Raw genomic sequence first — 14,655 nt, 5'->3', positions numbered from 1 at the left:
CCTCACTAGAACCTTTCAGTGGCCCATTTACTACCCACCCCAATAGCGTTCTGACTGCATAGGGCCCCTCCCCTTGGCTATTAATAACCTCCCATGGCTCTAGCAGTTTAGGAGCATTTGTACCTATCAATAACTCCACCTCTGCACTGATACTGGGAGGTTGAACTTTGCTTAGATACTCCCACTGAGCTAAGCTTTCTTGCCCGGGGATGCTGTTTGTGGTGACAGGCATTTCTTTCTGACTGAAGGCTTCAGGAAGAGGTAAGAAGTTGTCGCTGTCCAGTGCTGAAACTTCAATTCCAGGTACCAAATAGGCTGGAACAAACTGGGTTTGAATCATTGTGCTGAGAAGAATCTGAGTTTGTCTTCCTTTCAGGTTGAGCTTTGACTTTAACCTCTCTGAGCAGAAGGTGGCTGTAGATCCAGGATCCAGGAGGGCATAGACCTGTAAAACCTGACTGCCTTTTGCTGCCTTAACCTGAACTGGGGCAATGGAAAGTACACTATCTTGGCATCAGGCCTCTATATGGCCACATAACTCTACTGATGAGCTACCTATGACATCAGGGGATATTTCTGCCTCTTTATTGTCTTTGCTGTCTATGTGCAGGGAGCTTGGGTGAGTTTGTTTGCAGGTTCTACAGGTGAGGCCTTTTTTGCAGTCTCTGCTAACGTGGCCTGTGGAGAGACAGCCAAAGCATATGCCTTTAGATTTTAGAAAACTAAGCTTGTTTCTATGTGTGCTCTAACTGTCTGCACACATCCAATCTGTGTCCTGAACTACAAAAGGGGCAATTAGGTTCAGGTGTCTTTTCCTTAGGGGCAAAAGAGATGCGAGTAGTGAAACTACTGCCTGCTGGTTTGGAAATCTGTGGCTTAACAGGGAGTCTAGCTTTACCTATGCTGCCTGACTGGTCCTGAAGGTCACCAGAGAGTGGGTCTGCTGTTATAGAGCCTGTTTTTCAATAAAGCAGATAAGGTCCTGAGTTCTGACCCTGCGATGGCGCTCCTCTTGCAGCTCATACGTTTTGTTGCGCCATCTTTCTCTGAGCTTAAAAGGCAGTTTAAGCACAATGCTTCTCATGTTAGAAACTGTGTCGAGCTCCTCCATATACTCCATTTCCTCCATGGCATTACAGCAGCTCCTCAGAAATATGGCCTAGTCCTGCAGAGATCTTGAATCCTCAGATTTTATTTGGAGCCAGGCGAGAGCTTTTTCCAGGTAAGCACAAGAGATTTTGTGTTCATTTCCAAAGTTTTCCTTTAATAAAGCCTTTGCCTTTGGGTAGCCTCTGTTCGGTGACATGAATTCACAACTTTTAACCAGTTTTTGTGCTTGGCCTTTGGTAAACTGTATGAGGAACTGTTACCTGTCTTTGTTATTGTCTGTTTTGTTTTCAAAGGAGTTTATGAACGACTTTTACTCGAGGATTTGTCCATCAAACAGTGGAAGGCTTCCTTGTGGGAGAGAAGACATGATCAGCTGTTTCACAAGAATCCTAGTTAGTTCATTTATGAAGGACTAAAGAATTTGTTATAAATTTCTAGGGTTTTTGCACATTTTCATTTCCAGCCGGTCAAAGATCCGATGTAATTAATTCAATTATAAATACTTTGAAGAGTGGGCGGCTATTTTCAGTAAATTTCATTTTGTGGATGTGGTATTTTCCCAGTATGATAAATAGATTCATGATAAATTTAAATTGTTTGTTTTGGTGACTAAAATTAATTACAACACTTTGATAACTGAGGTTGATTATTTTAGAGGTTTTTTGAACAATAAATTGATGCAATTGTTTCCAGAAGTTGTAACATTGGCCGCATTCAAGTTTTCTACATTTTTTTTTTTTTTTGGCAGAAGGTACAGTTTGGAGCTTTATCTATCATTTTGGAAATTGTAAGTTGGTAGGATAAATATTATGTAAAATTTTCCATTGCATTTGTCGAACTTTGTTGTCTATACAGTATTTGGAAGCCAGGCTGCATCCCATTCTATGTCAGCAAATTGAGCGGAGCAGCAGGCCTTGCCAGCAGGGTAGACTGTTCTGGAATTTGAAGCGTCATCCTAATATGTTTATTGGTGCACTTTTTATCTCTAATATCAATTCCATTAATTAAGAGATATTCAGTTGTATAACTTGGTATTTTTTTAAGACCGTTCATTAGTTCCCTAATACCTTTTGGAATACTTTAGATTACGTGGTGAAATTCTTGAGAAATTATAGGAAAATTAAATTTGTTAATAAAAAGCTCATATTTCATAACTTCCCCTCCTTCCTCAAACAAATCTTGTACATACATAACATTTCTGTCAATCCACTTCTTCAGGTATAATGACTTGTGGTGTTTGGTGATAGATTCATGATTCCAGATAATTGATTTGTGCGGTGAGAAGTTATGAGTATGGCAGTTTCCATGCTAGCAAGGCCTGTTGGTAGAAGGTGGACGGTTTGACAGGAAGTTTGAAGGCATTATAATGACATTTTAAAAGAAATTGTAACCCTCCTATCTCAATAAAAATATTGGTAGGAATAAAGTACCACAGTGAGTCTGGTCTCCTTAAGCATTCTTGAATCCATTTTATCTTGAAGGTGTTGCTTAAATCTTCAAAGTCCAACAGTTCAAGCCCTCCAGCGTCCTTGGGTTTAGTTAATAAGCCTTTTCTGATGTGATGGCGACGATTTTTCCAAACAAGAGTTTGTTGATATCTTTACATGCAGCTCTGCTGACCTCTAGTGACAAGGCCGGGTAAAACAAATCTGGAGACACCTCGTGGTCAGGGGGGCACATGGGGACGGATCCAGATATTTTTTTAAGGGATTCTTCACTAATGGGAGATAGGGTTAATGGCGGAGGTCTACGCTCTCTGAGTGCTTTTGTAGTTGGTGTAGCAAAACTAATTTGATCATGGATGTTTGCATTTCCAAATCATATAGTTGACATCCTATCCTACATGCAATATTCAAAATCTTAGCCTATAGGGGAGACTGGGGTAAGTTGAGCCAAAGGGTAAGTTGAGCCACTCCCTGTTGCTAGGAAACGGTAAAAAAAATTGATCATGTGGCCAAATATTTAGGAGTTGGGCATCATTTCATGTGGAGTCTGTGAAGGTAAGAAGCACATGGGTAAAGGGGTTAGACATTAATTTCCAAAAAAAAAAAAAAAAAAAAAAAATTTCACTCTTGAAAGTGAATTTAGTCTATCATAAGTTTTATTAGAATTGTGTTTAGACCTAAAAAGATAATTTTAAATTTGTTTTATACATCAATTGTGGTATCTATGAGCTACAACATGAGGTCAAAAACCTAGCATAAAAGTCCACCATTTTAGCATAGGGGACTAATAAAGTCATAATGGTAGATGACTTTATTTCTGAGGAGCTGCTGTAATGCCATGGAGGAAATGGAGTATATGGAGGAGCTCGACACAGTTTCTAACATGAGAAGCATTGTGCTTAAACTGCCTTTTAAGCTCAGAGAAAGATGGCGCAACAAAACGTATGAGCTGCAAGAGGAGCGCCATCGCAGGGTCAGAACTTAGGACCTTATCTGCTTTAATGACAAACAAGCTCTATAACGGCAGACCCACTCTCTGGTGACCTTCAGGACCAGTCAGGCAGCAGAGGTAAAGCTACACCCCCTGTTAAGCCACAGATTTCCAAAAACCAGCAGGCAGTAGTTTTGCTACTAGCATCTCTTTTGCCCCTAGGAAAAGACACCTGAACCTAATTGCCCCTTTTTAGTTCAGGACATAAACTGGATGTGTGCAGACAGTTGTTAAAGAGCACATATAGAAACAAGCTTAGTTTTCTAAAATCTAAAGGCATATACTTTGGCTATCTCTCCACAGGCCACAATAGCAGCGACTGCAAAAAAAAAAAACGCCTCACCTGTAGAACCTGCAAACAAACTCATCCAAGCTCCTTGCACATAGACAGCAAAGACAAAGAGGTAGAAATATCCCCTGATGTCATAGTAGAGTTTATGTGGCCATATAGAGGCCAGATACCAAGAAAGTGTACTTTCCATTGTCCCAGTTCAGGTTAAGGCAGCAAAAGGCAGTCAGGTTTTACAGGTCTATGCCCTCCTGGATCCTGGATCTACAGCCACCTTATGCTCAGAGAGGTTGAAGTCAAAGCTCAACCTGAAAGGAAGACAAACTCAGATTCTTCTCAGCACAATGAATCAAACCCAGTTTGTTCCAGCCGTGGTACCTGGAATTAAAGTTTCAGCACTGGACAGCGACAACTTCTTACCTCTTCCTGAAGCCTTCCCTCAGAAAGGAATGCCTGTCACCACAAACAGTATCCCCAGGCAAGAAAGCTTAGCTCAGTGGGAGTATCTAAGAAAAGTTCAACTTCCCAGTATCATTGCAGAGGTGGAGTTATTGATAGGTACAAATGCTCCTAAACTGCTAGAGCCATGGGAGGTTATTAATAGCCAAGGGAAGGGGCCCTATGCAGTGAGAACCCTATTGGGGTGGGTAGTAAACGGGCCACTGAGAAGTTCTAGTGATGGCACAATAGCAAGTTTAGAAGAGCTCTTAGTCCGCCAGTATAACCAGGACTTCAGTGAGATAGCATCTGAGGAGAAAGCTGAGATGTCAGTTGAGGATAAATGATTTTTACAGATAGCTGATGAGGCATTTCTACAAAATGGACATTACCGCCTAAAGTTACCTTTCAGGAGAGCAAACTCTGGCATGCCCAACAACCGCCAGGTAGCAGAACAGCACCTCCAGAGCCTCAAAATTTTATTTTTCTTTTTATCTTTATTTAAACTCGAAAATCATTGAGGGCGAGCCCTCATTTATAATGACGTCGAGCATAAAAATAATGATGAGGAAAATGAAGAGGGACCAGCAATATAAACAGGACAATGTGGCCTTCATGAATGATATCTTTGAAAATAACTATGCAGATGAAATCCCACAGTCAGAGCTGAGACAACCACCTGGAAAGACTTGGTACATCCCACATCACAGAGTGTACCTTTCCAAAAGGAAAAAGCTCAGAGTAGTTTTGGACTGTTCAGCCTCTTATCAAGGAGTATCCTTCAACACAGAACTGCTGCAAGGTCCTGACTTAGCAAACTCTCTCATAGGAGTCATTTCTGGACTCTTGCTTCCAGCGAGAACTTTGGTGAATACATGAAGGCAATCAGTGTGGGCTTTGCCACACAACAAATGGGCAACATGGCAAAGCCAAACCTGGTGTTCAGCGTGGACGATTCAGGAGTGGTTACAATGAATTCCGAGACCACTTTCAAGACTACTAGAACAATTTGTGAGGGGGAGCTGCAGGTGTGTGGCAGGGCCGGTTTAAGCCCTTTGCAAGCCCAGGGCAAAGACCAGTATGGGGACCCTCCCCCTTTAGCTTTAAGTTAACAGAGTCACAGAACTACAGTAAATGTCCAAATATTACATATACAGTGCTTAACAAATTTATTAGACCACCCTAAGCCTAACCAAAGTAAGGTGTATCCCACAGCTGCCCTAAATTAACTGCATTGGTAATTACCAAAGTCATTTTTTATGTGTCTGCAATGGTTAATACACCAATATGTAGAAGCTCTTTAACCCAAATGATATTTTTAATGCTAAAATATTATTATTGTTGTTATCCATGAATTTTCAAATTTACTGATTTCCAGCATCATGAAGTGCTTTAATGCGGACTCTTTCATTTCCAGTGAACTCTCCACATTTTACCATTTTGAACAGGAATGAGGGATTTCAAACTGAATGGGCTCTATGCACAGCAGGGGGGTGGCGTATTTGTGGTGGAAAATAAGACCGGTTCACAACTTCAGCCCAATGATACGTGCTAAGCCAAAACCCTCCTATACTGCCTTAATTTGTCCGTTTTGTTGTTTGTTTGTTTTTTTGTTTGTTTGTTTCGATTGTTGTTTGTGTTTACTCTATCATCATCAATTGGCATCCAAACATGCTAAAATGACGTTTCAAAAACAGGTTAAAAGCACTTCGGGACATCGTTGCTGCGTGCTGCAATGTACATCTTCAGCTAAATGTAACTCGTCATTGACAGTCAGCTTCAGATAACTCATGCAAACAGCGAGTAAACCGCAACGAATTTGCCATCATACACCTTTCTCTTCTCCCGACTGGAAGTGTGTGCATTTGTCTAATGCCAAATGCTAAAGCAGTTCATGCATAGAGCCCATTCACCCAAATTTGAGCCGACTCACTGGGCTTCTCTGAGAAGTCAGAAATGAATCAAGCATAACATTCAAACACTAAAACTCATTGTTCTGTTCAGGAATGCAAGTAAATAACTATAATTTGACATATTCATCAAGAAATATTAATGTGCTTTACTATTTTTTCAGTTTTTTTGTAAATCAGTAAATTTGAAAATTCATGGATAACAATAATAATATTTTAGCATTAAAAATATCCTTTGGGTTAAAGAGCTTCTACATATTGGTGCATTAACCATTGCAGAAACATAAAAAATGATCTTGTTACTCACCAATTCTGTTAAATTAAGGCAGCTGTGGCATAAACCTTACTTTGGTTAGGGTTAGGGTGGTCTAATAAATCTGTTAAGCACTGTATATAATGTCTATTACAGGCGCCATATTAGAATAGTTTAATGTGTGGTAGGTGTTAGTCAAAATACTGTCATCAAAATAGTCAATAAAAAAGAGAAGAGTTGATGTTGTACGAAATGCTCTGGATTCGTTTTCTTCCGTGATAGCAAGTCTTATTATAAAGCTTCCATCCCATTGGTGGAGCGGCAGGCTGCGCGACGCGTTCCTCTCTCTGATTGGCTTGATTCTCGGGGTCAGAGTTAACTCACTGCTAACGCTGACGTCGACTTCTGCACCAAAATGGCGTCGTTGACAGCAGTCATGCAGAATAACCGGTCCGGTTCTTTATCATTGTCCAAGAAACGGACTGGCATGATGACCCAGATGAAGTTCAGGCTTTTGGACAACAAAGTCATTTTATTCCTCTCGTTAGCATCCATGTTGCATTGCGCTTTGGCTGACGGTAAAACACTGGTTCTGCTGGACAACCTCAACATCAGAGACACCCATTCAATCTTCTTCCGCAGTCTGGCAGGTCAGTATAAAATGCTGTTTTCTCATAAGTAGTCATTATTACGTTCTGATTGGCCCCTCTTGGGTCGTTATATTGGGTTCTGTGGTGGAATATTCAGTCTTAAGGGTTTTAGCCCGCAGACTTGAAGACCATGCAGCTCAGCAAGATTGCTAACATTACATTAGCCACTTTTGTTCACTGTCTTATTCACTCAAGCCCCTAGCAGTACATTTATTTTAATGTGAGCGATTAATATTACGTGCTTTGTAGTAGTAACTTGAACTGCAATACATTTATGCAGAGGTGCTCTTGAATTCGGCTTACTGGTAGTTTACTATGTGTCACTAGCTGTTATGCATGAAGGATGTTTAAGCACGTAAACTTAAAGTTGCTGGTTCCAGTGCTGTTTACGTTTTTACAATCCTAACTAGAGGAATTTAGATTTTCCATATAAAGACTAGGGAATGGTATCTTTGAATATATAGCTTCCTTTTTCCTACTGGACTCTTGCATTTGTAATAACTGTGGTTTTATTAGGCTTCAGCAAAGGATTTATGTTACTGGAGGCCCTATGCTCTTCAGCAGGATCGCATTAAACCACCAAATTCTAATCACTAAATATGAATTGCAAGTGTGTGCTGTTAAGGTGCTGCTGTTAATGCACCTGTGCTTTTCAGATCGAGGCTTTGACATCACATTCAAGACAGCTGACGATCCCTCCCTGTCTCTGATCAAATATGGCCAGTTCCTGTATGACCACTTAATCATCTTCTCACCATCAGTTGAGGGTAAATACCATACTGACGCCTCTAAATCAAATTAACTGTATCAAAGGTGTGTTTTTGTTGTTAAACAATTTTATCTTTTTCATTTGCAGACTTTGGAGGAAATATCAACGTGGAGACCATCACATCCTTCATTGATGGTGGAGGCAACGTCCTGGTTGCTGCCAGTTCAGATATCGGTCAGTTCTTATTTTAAAGCGTTCTTTATGAACACCATTATATGGCCCTGTTCTAATTCTCCTCATCTGTCACACAGGTGATCCCCTGAGGGAGCTAGGAAGTGAATGTGGCATTGAATTTGATGAGGAAAAGACTGCTGTCATTGACCACCACAACTATGACATATCTGACCCTGGGGAGGTACTTAAAAGTTCCATTTGGATAAAAATATACTCCTTTGAGATTAGTCAGATCATAGATTACTGACACAATGAAATAATTGTAGACCATGGTATAGGACGGTTGTAGCTGTGTGAACTAAGCCGTTGCTGTGTGAATCATGCCAGATCCAACAGCTGGTCTACAAAAATTAGCTGACTGTTATCATCAGCCATTCCCCCAGTTAAATACAGTCTTGATGTTGTTTGCTCTAGAAGCAACACCAATTCCTTTGATTGACAAACCGCCCTGGAAATAACCAGGGGAATTTGATTAAAGATATATGATATTTGCAGTCTGAAGAGCATTGCATCTAAAGCAAGTAACTCCCAATCACTGTCCTCACTTAAATGGGAGGCTTTAAGTTATGTGAAGTAGCTGCAAGACAGACATGAAAGGCAGGAAAGGAAGCTGATGCACAGAAACTAATTGCTGTGGAAATGGTGCATCATCTTCCTTAGTTTCAATGATGTGAACTGGCATGGTTTCAGAATGTTGCAGAGCGACTCAATGCAAGCGACTCGTTGCGAGCAGTTGCAAGTTCAGCTCATCTTGTCAGGAATCTTTGGTCTGAACTGGGCTTAAGTTTCCTTTATCCAGTTTCAAGAACTGACCCTCATCCATGTTACTAACGGCACTCCTTTTCGTTCCTAGCACACCCTGATTGTCGCTGATCCAGAGAACCTCCTGAAAGCTCCAACTATTGTAGGCAAACCAACCAACAAGCCCGTTTTATTCAAGGGTGTTGGGTAAGCACATCTAAACACCAATGATTTTCTTGCTGCAATGCAAACCATCTAAAAATTTGAGTGACATGCCATGCCTCCCCCTCCCTTCCAGCATGGTGGCAGACCCAGAAAACCCTCTTGTCCTGGATATCCTTACTGGCTCTTCTACTTCATACTCCTTTTTCCCTGACAGAGCCATCACTCAGGTGAGAAATCTGAACATAACTTGTCAGATTATTTATTAAAAGCAGCTTATTCAGAAATATCTGTTTCCATTTCATATGATTAAAACTTAGGAGCTTGAATAAAAAAATCACCCTGTTTGTCCCTGTTCTGCCATATCGCTCAAATTAAACAAGCAGGAATTAAAACCCTGGAGGTCTGATCAGAAAAAGGATACATTTTTTTCTCAGTTGTGTCTTGGATGTATAAGTGCATTTATTTTGTCTCTGAATTTTCAGAATAGATGCTAATTTCACAGTTTTAACATGGTGAACCTTGGTACTTGTTTTTCAATTCAGATTGACTGAAATGAACAACAACAGTAGAATCTCTTGATTTAAAATGAACCACACGGTATTCGAAATCATGCACCATGATTTTTATTAAAATGTATTTGTTTTACATCTCCAGTACCCCCATGCTGTTGGAAAGAACACCTTGCTGATTGCCGGCCTGCAGGCCAGGAACAACGCCAGAGTGGTCTTCAGTGGCTCCCTGGAATTCTTCAGTGACGCTTTCTTCAACTCTGCTGTGCAGAAAGCCAAGCCTGGGTCTGAGAGGTAGTCTCCACTGTTTCTCATTTCTCCATTTTTTCTAAATGATTATATTACAGTTTACAAATGTGATCATTATCAAACTGTTAGATTCGGAGTCAGTATGCAAGAGTAACCTTAATTTTTATTTGCCAAATGAAAATGAGTTCTGTTGATACTCAGCCATTCCTGAATACATTTTCCCATAAATCTTTAACCTTGGTTATTTCTATCTGAGTTGGGTATCTTGTGTGAAAAACACCCACAGGTGCCAAGGCTTTTCCCTGTGTCTCATGGGTACAGCTGCTTCAATCTGTTTTAGTGGCTGGCTATTTTAGACTATTTAAGCTCAGATTTCTAGTCTTTTTGGTTACTCTATTGTGGGCCAACTGTGCAACCATGCTGTAACAGTGAAAATGGCATTCCATAACGTTAAGAGCAGATAATGTTATTGGCTTGGATTGCAAGCTTGAGTGCTTGCTCAGATAATTAGCTGTGTTCATTTGAACTTGAAGGTACAGTCACTGAAATGCATCTGGGAGAGGCAAAGACAAAGGCTGGGCAATGTTTACTTGTACATGGAGGCATTGCCTACGGCTCAGCAAACACAAGAACTGAGTTATGTTGTTTACTTGCTTTGCCGTCAATGTGAACTGTACAGCCACATAACGTGGCAAAAAAGGGAAGTAGACATGTTGTAATTTGTAATACTGGAGCATTTAGTAATGTAGCCATATTTAGTTTATAGGACAGCTGATGTATTTTGGCATTTAGCAGTATATTAGCAGTAAGGAATTTTGTATTCATTTGCAACATGTCCAAACAAGCCACAAGTGGAGATTTGCGGGAGTTGTCTTAAGCCTCTGTGATTAGAAGATTTGTATTTACATCCCAGAGAAATATTTATCACTTCTGCAGTTGACTGTTGAATGAAACTAACAGAACTGACTAGCTATAGACTCCTGAAGTTAACAGCATCCTCTTTTTCTGTCCTTGTTTTTTTTGCTTAGGCACGAGCAGACAGGGAACATGGAGCTGGCTGAGGCTCTCTCTCGCTGGGTGTTCAAGGAGGCCGGAGTCCTCAGGGTGGGAGCTGTCACCCATCATCCCGTCGGAGAGTCCACTCCCCCTGCAGCATACACGATCACCGACCTCGTGGTAAGTTTTCAGTTTTAGTGATTGAACATTTCTCACCTTAAAGCCTGAATGTTGGGGCTTATGCATTTTTACATGTAAATCTTAATTGGTATTTGATTTTCCAAAACAGGAATACAGCATTGTCATTGAGATGTTGTCAGAGGGCCGCTGGGTTCCCTTTGACGGAGATGATATTCAGCTTGAGTTTGTGAGGATCGATCCCTTCGTGAGGACTTATCTCAAGAAAAATGGTAGGCTGCTGAAGTTACAGAGAGTGTTTGGAAATTGCAGTGTAGCTCATGATACGATACATGATACTATTGCATAAAGATATTGCAGCATCTGATTCATACATTTATTCACTGTAATTTTGTGTCTGTTTCACCTCTTATCATGCTTCATCTCTTTAGTTCTTTTCACTGCTCAGACATTATCCATTGTCTTTTCCTCCATCATTTATCTGTTCTGTTAACTTATTCTTTGGCCAGTAGACCTCTGCTGAAGTTACTGTCAGCCCTGTCATAAGCATTAAGACATAAATTACTGATGTGGCAATACAAATTGCCAACAAAATTTAGGTTGCCATTGTTACTTCAAATCAAAACATTTATATTGGGCCTCAGTGTACCATTATTGTATCACTGGAGTTGTAATGATAATATAGTGCTGTATTGATATTTTGTACTTGTCAAATCATTTCTAAGTAATGCCTATAACCTATAAATAAGTGTTCTTACCATAAATCCTGTTTATTTTTCTTTTCAAAGGAGGTAAATACAGCGTCCAGTTCAAGCTGCCTGATGTGTATGGAGTCTTCCAGTTCAAGGTGGACTACAACCGACTGGGATACACGCATCTCTACTCTTCCACTCAGGCAAGTCAATCACAAGGTTCACGACTACCAGCTGTAATAACACCATAACACATAGAGATCAATTTAAAGTTAGGAATTAGGTCTTAAAACATTGCCAGTCTTATTTAGAAAGATATTCCAAGCATTGCCCAGAACTGAGGGGTATTGTTGTAACATTTTCCCTTGTACCTTGCGTTGAAAGAGGCTTTACTCTTAAAATGCATTTATCAACTATGCTGTAACACTAGACAAGCCTAATTGCCTCTGTTTTGTTTTAATACCACAGGTATCGGTGCGTCCTCTTCAGCACACTCAGTACGAGCGCTTCATCCCCTCAGCATACCCCTATTACGCCAGCGTCTTCTCCATGATGGCAGGACTCTTCGTCTTCAGCATCGTCTTCCTGCACATGAAAGAGAAGGAGAAGTCAGACTAATGCAGCATTAAAAAAGAAGAGGTCTGACAAATGCAGAGTTAAAGAACTGAACTTGAGGTGTGAGGAGTTGAATATGTTTGTCTGAATGTCTTGAATCTTCACGCAGGGATTTGGACAGCAGTCTTTAAAATACAGTACATGTTCGGTTATTGGGGCTCTCAACTAATCAGGTTCTGGAAGGCACATGAGTTCATGGCTGTAACTCAATGCAGTGGTTTGTTTTTGATGTTTTTTGTATTTTGAAATAACTGAAAGGCCTGTAAATGTTAAGTCAGTCAGCGTTTGTACAGAGTTGCTTTACGTTTGATTAAACAGTCTCCCAAGTAGGGCACTTGCCTTGGAACTGAAAGTGATCCATATTAAAATTTGACCCAGATTTTCTTATTCAGGTAGTTATTGTGGTAACTACATGCACTGAAAATGCCAACTGTTTCTTTGAGTTTGATAAAGACTTAAAATTTGTTTCCTAAAAAGATTGGAGTCAACATGACAATAAAAAAACTGACATTCCACTGGTCAGAACTTCCTGTCTTTTCTGTCATAATACTGCCCTGGGAATTACACGCTGCAACAAAGTCTGTTTCCATGATCTATTTAGTGGTGTCTTACTTACTATGTTTTTAATTGCCAGTGCCAGACATCCATCCATCTTCTCCTGCTTATCCAAGTTTGAGCAGGCAAAGTAAGTCAACCCAGGCGCCCCTATCCCCAGCAACACTTTCTAGTTCCCCCAGAGGAATTCTGAGGTGCTTCCAGGCCAAAATATATAAATAATATATAATCCTCCAACAACTTCTGGGTCTACCTTGGGGTCTCCTCCCAGTTGGACTTCCCAGAAGACATCCACAGGGAGGCAACCAGAAGGTATCCAGAACCACTTCAACTGGACCCATTTGACATGAAGGAGCAGTGTCTCTACTTCAAGATTTCTCTGAATGTCTAAGCTCCTCACCTTATCTCTGAGCCCAGACACCCTCCTAAGGAACCTCATTGACCGCTTGTATGTGCAGTCTCATTCTTTTGGTCATTACCCAAAGGTCATAAGCATAGATGAAGGTTCAATGCCAGGCAGTTTTTCAGTTTTAGTAATGCTGTTAAAATGTCCTTAAAGGTAGCATAGGGAATAGTTGCATGTTTTTGTTTTTACTTTCACAATCATACAAAACAGTTTTGAGAACAAAATTTTCCACACTTCAATCAATTACTTTATTGCAAATGATGTATGGTGTTCTTGGTTTTGTATTCAAATTAGGCCTGACCAGATTAATTGTGATTAATTAAGGTCACAATCAGAGCACAGATTTTTTTCAATAAATTTAGTCTCGTGATTTATTGTCTCAGCACACTTTGGTTTGTCGCCTTCCCCACCACTGCTCCTTAATGGTTCATTTCACTTTTAAAAAACCCACACACAGCTCAGTGAGCAAGTAAAAAATCATCTGCACCTTGTGTTATCAACTATTTACCTTTTTTACTGGTGCCTTATTCCTTCAAGGAATCCAAACAGGTCAATTACCAAGGATTTAAGATGGTAGAAAAATCCAAAATGACCATAAAACAGTTTTGAATGCACAATAGTGAAATCAGAAAAAACTAAAAAAGGATGCAATTAATCATAATTATCAACAGAAACTCGGAGAATAATTGCAATTTAAATGTTAAAGCTTTTACCGGCCCTAACTCAAATATAAGTGTTTTGTTTAATGGCAACCAAAACTTCTTGAACTGAATCTAAGAGTTCTGTGTTAAGAAAATAACCCCTTACATGGATGCCCCCCCCCCCCAGTGAATAAATAAATTAATAGGTCACTTACTTCTTCTTCTTTTTTTTTTTTTACTTAAAATAACGCAATAATTTACCTGCAACAAAATCATTGATGATCATTGAAATGTGAAAGTATTGCTCTCAACTCCTTTTTGTACTTGCAATCTTAGCATTTTTTCTCTCAAATCTGTTTTTGTTTGCAGTGTTTTGCTCTGACATCTGTTATATATGATTACTAGGACTATCAAAAGATGGCATTTTTTTCAAAATCTGATTAATCCCCAAATTTCTGTGGTTAATTTTGAATAATTTCACCCTTTAATTGTATTTAAAAATTCCAGTATTTTGCATTTAGAACTGTGTTTGTGTCGTTTTGGATTTTGTCTTAAACTTTCTGTTTTAAACTAAGGCTAACTGACTTCTTGTTTGGACAAAGACCTGCTTTTAAAGGTAGACTGAAAAATTTATAACGAGCTTTAAAATAAAAAAAATCACTTGTTGTGGATCTTATAGGAAAGGTATGAACCCATTCAAAACGCCCATCTAATCATTAATAAGGCTGAAAGAGACCCCTTAAAGCTCGCCGAATTCAGGCATTAGTTCAAGCAATTCAAAACCAACTTTTATTGCTGTGATATTTTGCTTCCTCCATTAATTACACCACCATAACATTTAATCGCCAAGCTGTTAAACGCACTTTGGTGTGCGCCCCTCCTACTCGTGTTTAAGATCATAATGACGTAATCCACTGAC

The 14,655-nt window shown here is 39.8% G+C and overlaps 1 protein-coding gene across 1 annotated transcript; it reads left to right on the top strand.

Annotated features, from left to right (window-relative positions):
- The first annotated feature begins 6,832 nt into the window (after window positions 1-6,832).
- ddost (dolichyl-diphosphooligosaccharide--protein glycosyltransferase subunit (non-catalytic)) lies at window positions 6,833-12,649 on the top strand. The gene is made up of 11 exons (XM_041798516.1): window positions 6,833-7,086; window positions 7,743-7,853; window positions 7,943-8,029; window positions 8,107-8,210; window positions 8,883-8,977; window positions 9,069-9,162; window positions 9,590-9,738; window positions 10,722-10,869; window positions 10,979-11,099; window positions 11,616-11,722; window positions 11,988-12,649. The coding sequence occupies exons 1-11, from the start codon at window positions 6,852-6,854 to the stop codon at window positions 12,135-12,137; spliced, it is 1,401 nt and encodes a 466-aa protein (XP_041654450.1). The 5' UTR covers window positions 6,833-6,851; the 3' UTR covers window positions 12,138-12,649.
- The last annotated feature ends 2,006 nt before the right edge of the window (window positions 12,650-14,655 follow it).

This window comes from Cheilinus undulatus, linkage group 11 (genome assembly GCF_018320785.1).
Source record: "Cheilinus undulatus linkage group 11, ASM1832078v1, whole genome shotgun sequence".
Classification (NCBI taxonomy): Eukaryota; Metazoa; Chordata; class Actinopteri; order Labriformes; family Labridae; genus Cheilinus; species Cheilinus undulatus.
This window is presented reverse-complemented; position numbering and strand designations above follow the sequence as displayed.